This window comes from Pectinophora gossypiella, chromosome 17 (genome assembly GCF_024362695.1).
Source record: "Pectinophora gossypiella chromosome 17, ilPecGoss1.1, whole genome shotgun sequence".
In the NCBI taxonomy this organism is placed as follows: domain Eukaryota; kingdom Metazoa; phylum Arthropoda; class Insecta; order Lepidoptera; family Gelechiidae; genus Pectinophora; species Pectinophora gossypiella.
In genome coordinates this window covers 8,905,169-8,913,030 of record NC_065420.1, presented here as the reverse complement: position 1 = coordinate 8,913,030, position 7,862 = coordinate 8,905,169, and the positions used below count along the sequence as shown (strand labels likewise).

The 7,862-nt window shown below is 37.9% G+C and overlaps 1 protein-coding gene, 1 long non-coding RNA gene and 1 other non-coding gene across 3 annotated transcripts; 2 read left to right on the top strand and 1 right to left on the bottom strand.

Moving 5' to 3' along the window:
- Nucleotides 1-78: 78 nt before the first annotated feature.
- Nucleotides 79-7,818, top strand: LOC126374582 (uncharacterized). The gene is made up of 7 exons (XM_050021273.1): nucleotides 79-1,506; nucleotides 1,738-1,907; nucleotides 2,968-3,156; nucleotides 4,244-4,329; nucleotides 4,521-4,678; nucleotides 5,446-5,724; nucleotides 6,159-7,818. Exons 1-7 carry the CDS (start codon nucleotides 282-284, stop codon nucleotides 6,335-6,337), a joined length of 2,286 nt encoding a protein of 761 aa, XP_049877230.1. The 5' UTR covers nucleotides 79-281; the 3' UTR covers nucleotides 6,338-7,818.
- Nucleotides 2,799-4,717, bottom strand: LOC126374583 (uncharacterized). The gene is made up of 2 exons (XR_007567466.1): nucleotides 4,627-4,717; nucleotides 2,799-3,136 (listed from the first exon to the last, which is right to left on the bottom strand). It is a non-coding gene; the product is annotated as an uncharacterized LOC126374583 (long non-coding RNA).
- LOC126374753 (U6 spliceosomal RNA) lies at nucleotides 4,952-5,058 on the top strand. Its single transcript, XR_007567486.1, has one exon. It is a non-coding gene; the product is annotated as a U6 spliceosomal RNA (small nuclear RNA).
- Nucleotides 7,819-7,862: the final 44 nt, after the last annotated feature.

Genomic DNA, 7,862 nt, shown 5'->3' with positions numbered 1-7,862 from the left:
TTAATCCACTTAAACTATCTCGCTTCTATATCGATGTTGTAGCAATAATTCAGTCTTTAAATGTTAATTAATGTCAATTCGTTTGTGCTATGAACTTGGTTTGTTATTAATCCAAGATACGTTTTTCATAGAATTTTGTGCTGTTTACTTTGGATGACCCATTTGAAGAAAAACTTTAATACTATTTTGATAAACGATTTGATTCTATTATTGGTTTTACGTTTTAACCTTAAAAGTTAGTGTATACAATGCCGACGATGTTCTGGTAGTCTTTTGTAGACATGGATTCTGTACCAGATACTTCTTCGGCTAAGAATCCAATAAAGAATGATCCTGACAATGAAAAGGAGAAAAAATGCAAGAGTACGCCCCGTCAGCGCGCCGCAAATGACGATGGTGAAAATGTGTTTACATCAATGTCAAATCCAAACGAATCTGGCTTAACCCCGCGAAATGAGCCTCGGACCAGAAATTTTAACTCTGTATCGAGTAACGAATCTCGTCAATCGAGTAAATTAAGTGAGAATAGCTCAGAATGTTTCAAGAACAGTGTTAGTCAACCAGAAATGTGTAACAGGTTGAGCTGCTCTAGCACTGATCCTCCAGAGACTCCGAGCAGCAGCCGAGCGGACTCCAGCACCTGTGATAACGGGGTCGAGCCCGTCTCTGACGTACAGACATGCCACAGACACAAAGTGTGCCAGGATAAAGCAGGAGTTACATATAATTTACCTTCAACAAGCAGTGCAAGCAAAACTTGTGATGGTTCAGAAAACAGTGGATTCAAAGAAAGCAGGAAGAGGCCTTCAAGTCTAAAATTGAGCAGGCCAAATCTAGAGGAAGACAGTTCAAGTGATACAGGGAATGATGACTATTCATTGGGATCAGAAGATGGCTGCATCTATACATATAGAGGAGGAGAGCATTTGGCTGACTTGCCCAGTTCATTCTTTAGTCTAGACATGGGTTTGCCACTTGACAAGCACCTGCCCATGCCTCCCAATTATCAAGTGCCACAGCAAGGAGCTGCTAATGTTCGCGAGCGGGAGTCTCGTGCTTCAAGTCCTGATATGGACTTCCTAGAAATGGATTTTGACCCAGGACCGTCTTGTGAAGTAGACACTGGTGATGAATCTACTCCGGATGCTGATTTGGAGGCTGCAAGTAATATGCCTGAAGAGAGTGAGCCTGTTATAAGGGGGACATCTCCAGAATACTTGGCAACTGCCAGACCTAATCCAGTGGTGGTGGTGCCACCTGTATCAGATGTGGACTTGTATGATGTGCCATCAACTAGTCGTGGAGTCACGTCAGGCCAAGGAGATGCTGAACCAATGAGGAGTGCTCACACCAGCCATGTGTATTATGGTCCTTACATCACACATGTGAATGCACGAGGTGAACAGCTGCTGGTCCGCAGAACTATGTCACATTGGCCACACAGTGCTCCAGTCAGTCTTCATACGTCAAGTGGTGATTTAGTATCACCAAGGGAAATATTAAATTGTAAGTGACAGTTACTTTATTCTATTTCTTCTATAAAATTTCTTCTACTAATAACTGTAATTCTGCGGTACTTATCTGTATATGTCTAGAGTTCATGTTGTGTTTGATCATGGAACAAAAGCACCAGAAGCCAGCTCATACTGACTTCGGGCTCTACCTTGCAGAACAGAGATCATGAATGTGTATTGTAAGTACTTACTTAATCTGATGTACTTTGTTGCATTGTTCTAGATGATGAAGATCACATAGAGAGGCAATTTGCACATCAGATCAATCAAGGAGAGCGGCCAACATTTGATTCAGTAAACTTATCATCAGCTCTGTATCATCTGACCATGGCCAAGAAACTTATGGTTGAAAAAACTAAATCTGACAATGAAAGCCATGATGCACCTAATATGGTAAGACATTAAATATTTTAAACATTACCAAGGTAAAAAGACCTTTACTTTATTTAGCTATCTAAGCTACTGTAGACGACAGGTCGACATGGCAATTCTCTAGTGACGTGACGTTTTCAATATCGATATATTTTTATTATGTATGTAACAAAATGTGAATAAAATAATACCACGTTTTCATTTAAGTTAATATTTATTCATCTGAATCATCTAACGTTAATTTTATTTCTAAAATATTATTCTTAGTTTTCAATAATTTCTTTGATTAATTTAATTTTGATTGACCATAAATATTTAGATTAGATTTCTTTTAAATCTATTGTTTTTCTTTTGTGTTAATGTTAATTTCTAATTCAATAAATTATGTAAGCGAGATTATAATCGATAAACGCGGTCGATACGGACTCGTGCGACACTAAGACTAAGACGCCGCGGGGACTGTGCGGGTGTGCGGGGCGACCCCGCCTCCGCGGCTCACCTCATGCCCCGATTGCCATGTCGACCTGTCGTCAACAGTATCTACCTGTTGTTTTTCAGCAAATAAAAATAAAGATTATTATCTAATCTTGGATTTGTAGCAGTCTCAAGACAGGCAGAGTAAAGAACTAGAAGCTTGAAGATGAATAATTGATAATATTTTGCCTTCCTTTCCTTAGAATGTTATTTTTTATAGATTTAGTGGACATGTAATGTTTTTGCATATATTCGTCTTAGACTGGAATGCTTTGTTAGGACCCAAAACACCAAATATGGAAGACTCTACCAATGCTCTTCTACAACTACACACAGCAGATTTATTGTATGTCATATAACCTGAATCTTCAAGGCGAAGTTTGTGTTTGTGAATGTTCCCACTATGGGAACATTCCTGGCAGTAAAAAGGCGCAAAACTTATGTAAAAAAAGCTTTATTACCTAACTTTTAGGCAGATAAGACCAGAGTGCATGAAAGAACAATTTAAAAAAGAAAAAACAGCCAGTGTCTTACTATTAAAGAGTTTTTACAACAGAAATATTCCCCTTTGCGAACAACAACTAAATTGTATATCTATATTTTGTAGGCCGGTGATGCGTTATGCTCTACATCAGTGCTAACAGTGTCGGCGGGTCCGTCAACAAGCTGCACTTCAGCGGTGGGGTGTGTGGAGGCTCCGCGGTGCATGGTGTGGTCGGAGCGCGAGGCGTGCGAGCGGCAAGTCACGCAGATCGGCACCTCGGCCTGCGGCGCCACTGCTGTTGTTAATATCTTTGTAAGTTCTCGTTTACAGCAGTATATTTCAATTATAAAATGATGATGAGAGTACTCTAAACCGGCGACCGTAGACTTTGATGAGAAGAAGAGAAAGTGGTGTGTCAAGATCGTGGGAAGTGGAATTTCAGGGTTTCAGCCTACCCTAAAAGGAAATAGACGTGATGTTATGTGTGTATGTGTGTGTATAAAATGATGATCTAAATAATTATGATCTGAAAAAGTGGAAACTAAACACCCAGGACAGAGAACAGCAGTGGGACTCTATAGGCTAGGAAATAAGTAATCTGAAGTAATAGGATTTTTTTTGTAATATGATATTTGCTTTTGTGAGATATGCTATACATTTTTCAGATGATTGATGTCAGTGCACTGCCATGTCACGCGCAACTCTCTTAAAATAGAAGAGTTGAAAATTATCAGTGCAAAAAGGGTTTTTATACAGTATCCAGTAATGAGATGTATATGGATTTCAGTTATTTAATATCTATCTCTATTTAACTTATATAATATCTCTACATCTAGATTTATATGTAGCATAGAAAATACAACAAAAATGTGAATTGTTTGAACATGAATCTGATAACACTGATGGCAACTGACTTTATTTATTTGCAATAAGAAATATAATTGAACTTGACAAACAAAACTAATCAATTATTTTTATTATTCAACTGTTCCAGTTTTTAATGGCCCCGATTCCTGCAGACACCGCCTAATTTTATTTTAAGTTATATCCGTCATTTTCATATCCGTCGAAAAGGAAAGGGACGGATGATTCACAGCTCTTAATTTTAGGAAGAATGAGTAAATGAATGAATAACCCGGGCGAATCAAAAGGTACGTCGCTGGTATGCAATCCGTTTGACGTGCTGTCTACTTAACTGTGTCGGGTTATTGACTGATGTAAAATTTTTAGACGGTTGGTTTAGATTTGTGCTTAAAATTGACGTGTGTTCCATAAATTTTATGCTTGTCGATTACCCGTCCCTTTCCTTTTCGGCGGATAAGAAAATGACAGATATAACTTAAAATAAAATTAGATGGTATTTACAGGAATTAGCACCAATATCACATTATATTTTTAGATTGCTTTGGGAGTGCCGGTGAATATAGAAAAGATCAATTCAGCTGTTAGTACACGACAGAGAGCCAACAATGCACCTTTACCAAGGTAAGTATTTTTTAAATTGTTTTCATTTATGTGATTTTAGAGGATTGGGAATTTTACCATTTATTTATTTATGATATTGTATTGAGATCTACTAGATGATTTATGCTGGGAGACCAGCCACCTAATTATATTTTACAACGAAATGTATATATATTTCCTGACATAAGGCGTAATTAATCCTCATGTTACAGATACATTTTGTCACGTGCTGTAGCGGGTTGCACAGCAGCCGACTTGGTGAATGGCATACAGAGAGCGTCAGATGGACTGGTCACAGCTAGATTCTTCCCAACATACCCTGAACGCGCCGTGTCACTGTCCCATTGGCTGGCCGACTGGATTTCTCTAGGTATTTTATGTTTTCTAGACGTAACATATATTTTCTTTGTTGCATGTTGACCTTATAATTCGTTTCGCTACTGACCACTAGATGGCGTTAATCCATATGGTTTGCCTACTCATCGTTAGAGGGCGTCGAGTGTAAAGTTTATTGTAATTTCTACTAGATGGCGTTGTAACCCTTGTTCCATATATTTGTTCCAAATTGTATGGAATCCTAAAACGCGCTATCGAAGTTTTTACGCTTCGTCAGTATATATACAAAAATTGCTACTTGTTGAGTGTACTTGCTTCGGCAGTACATATACTAAAATTGGAACGATACAGAGAAGATTAGCATGGCCCCTGCGCAAGGATGACACGCAAAATCGTGAAGCGTTCCACATTTTTTGATGAATTTTGGTTTAGTTATTTATTTGCTAAAAGCAAATTTATATATTTTTTTTTAAATAAAAGTATATTGATGTTTTGCTAGTAAACCTACTTTTTCTTTTAATCATAGATCGGGAAAGCAGTCTTCGAATTCCCCCGATAATACTAGGTTCATCATCATCAATTTAAGAGCCACGCTCTTGTCGGTGCTGCATTTTCCATGCTGCCAGTTTTTAGGGAAAAATAGGGCAGTGGTTTCCCTCTTGCCTTCCAGTCCAGGGCGGAAGGCAAGAGAATACTAGGTTAGGCGGAAGGGAATACTAGGTTACCTAAAAAATACATATTTGTATATTTTCTTTATTTATTATGTTATGTTCTTTAGTTTTTATATATTATGAATTTCAGGAGCTGTACCAATCTTGACTCTGAACCTGCAAGTAGGTTGCGAAGGTGAGATTCCCGACGCATGGCACCATCAGATGGTGTTTGGGGTTTCCTCGCGAGGAGTGTACCTGTGCAACCCGGTGGAATGTGTGAGGGAGACGGTGCTCTGGCCGCGTCTGACGTCACCCTCCGTGCTGCTGATCAGAACGAGGGATATCGTCTGCAGGTTCAACACTTGCACCGACCTGACCCCTCTAATGGCCGTGCCCGACCGCCGGTTTCATACGTTTAATGTTTTCGGTGAGCATTGTTTTATGCTTCTTTTTATATAATTTAGTATTGTTGAGAGAAAGTTGATGGTGAAATAATATAAAACATGATGGGATATCTTATCACAGTCAACATTTACGACATGTAAATAATAAAGAGGCGTCATATGTACCTACTATTATATATTGTATTTATTCCAAAATCACAAACCCCTTTGTGATTTTGGAATAAATTAATTAATATGGAGATGAAACGATGGGTCCTTGGGGTCCAGAAGCAAAAATATTTCTGTCAGAGAATTAGCTTGGCGATTCAGAGGGGTAATGCTGCCAGCCTGTTGGGCACCTTGCCTCGATGTGACGCATTGGAGGAGGTGTTTTATTTATAAGATGTGTTTGTTTTGTTTTTAATTGTTTGAATAAATAAAATATATTATGGAGATTTTTAATTATCTTAATTTGCAGGTCAAGTAGTGAACGTGGTACGGGAATGGCGGGAGCACGGCTCACGGACGCGACATATTAGGATACCGGCGGCCTACCAGGCTGGGGTCACGGTGGCCGCGCTCACCGGCTCCGAGGCGCACCGCAGGCTCATGCACGCCGCACAGCTACCCATACTGGCCCCACAAACAGACCCCTGAGGTAAGTATACCGGTTGCATTGGCATTGTACCGCCGACTGACACGGTAACGACACGGTCGCAACAACAGTAAGTTCACGTGGAAGTATCCAAGATCGAAGTTATATTTATCATATTTAACAGTAGTTAATAATATACAAATGTCAAACATCTCTTTAAATGTAAGGACCGCGTGTCACGCCACCATAATAGCCGTGAAGATTCGCCTGTGATAACCCGAAGGATATTTCTTGATGTTTTGGTTGTGCTAAAATCAAGATCTTCCTTGTTTAATTGTTTGTGAACATTGTGTTGTATTGTTGCATCACTGATCAAATTTTTATATTGTAACTCTTATCGTTATTGTATACACTCTTTGGCCCGAGTTAGTTTGAATGGAGGCGATTTTGAGATGAAATGTAACACATGTAATCACAAGTACCACCGAGCTATCAACATGTTTAGATGTAACTTACGCGAAGTAATATCATAGGGTAACTAAGACATTTTATTCAATGTTGTATATCAGGATATGCCTGCACAAAATAACTGTAAATACGAAAAGACAAAACATACTAATTCTTATATTATCCGTAATTGTAAACGTGTATCACCTATTCATTACGTCATATCGCTCAAACATCATTATTTTATTGTACCTATCGTGGTTTAAATTTTAGTTTGTAACCTTTTTGTGTAACAGAAATGTGATTGGCTAAATTTTATTAGCCACATTTAAATGTAAATAATATTAGCAAGATACATAAGTATATATTTAGTCAATTGGTGCTTACTAGTCAAAATTATATTACCTAGCACATGCAGTGTACTCGTAATCGTTCAACACAGTGTAATGTAGTAATATACAGCTGTTGGTAAATTATTAATATATGTTGTTTGCCAAGTTCGCGGTAGCATCCACTGCAACATTATTTTGTCTCTCTCTGTCTCTTTGTCATTTAATTACGTCGCATAACTTAATAAATCTATCTGTCTTACTTACGCACATTTGTAAGTGTTTTGGTCCATTGATTTCTCTTTGAAATACTACAAAACCGCGAGCTAGACCAATAACATATCTGTATAAGAAAGCTAGCATCTTTTTAAATTAATTTACCAATATCTCGTATGTATTGGCACGTTGTTGTTATTCTTTGTACCTATTTATTCTCTTATGCATATCGCTCAGTGAGGATCATTTTAAAGCTGTAAAATATTAGCCCCCACAAGTATTTATTTCAACCATACGAATAATTTGAAGGATTTATGACTTACATTAGACATTCTAATTACTAAAACTAATGTGTATTTTCTATCTATAGCACCTTACTGAGCGTAAACATACCTATTGTATGTGTGCCTAGTGTCGATAAATTTGTTAAGTTGAAGTCACTTTACTCGTAAGCACTGTGTATAAAGGACAGTTTTACTGTAACCTATAGACATAAAAGCAATGTTATGTATAACATTATATTTTTGGAATATACTATGATAGAATACGTATGATTTCGTTTTACTAATGTACCCTTAGATGTTATAATATTTTG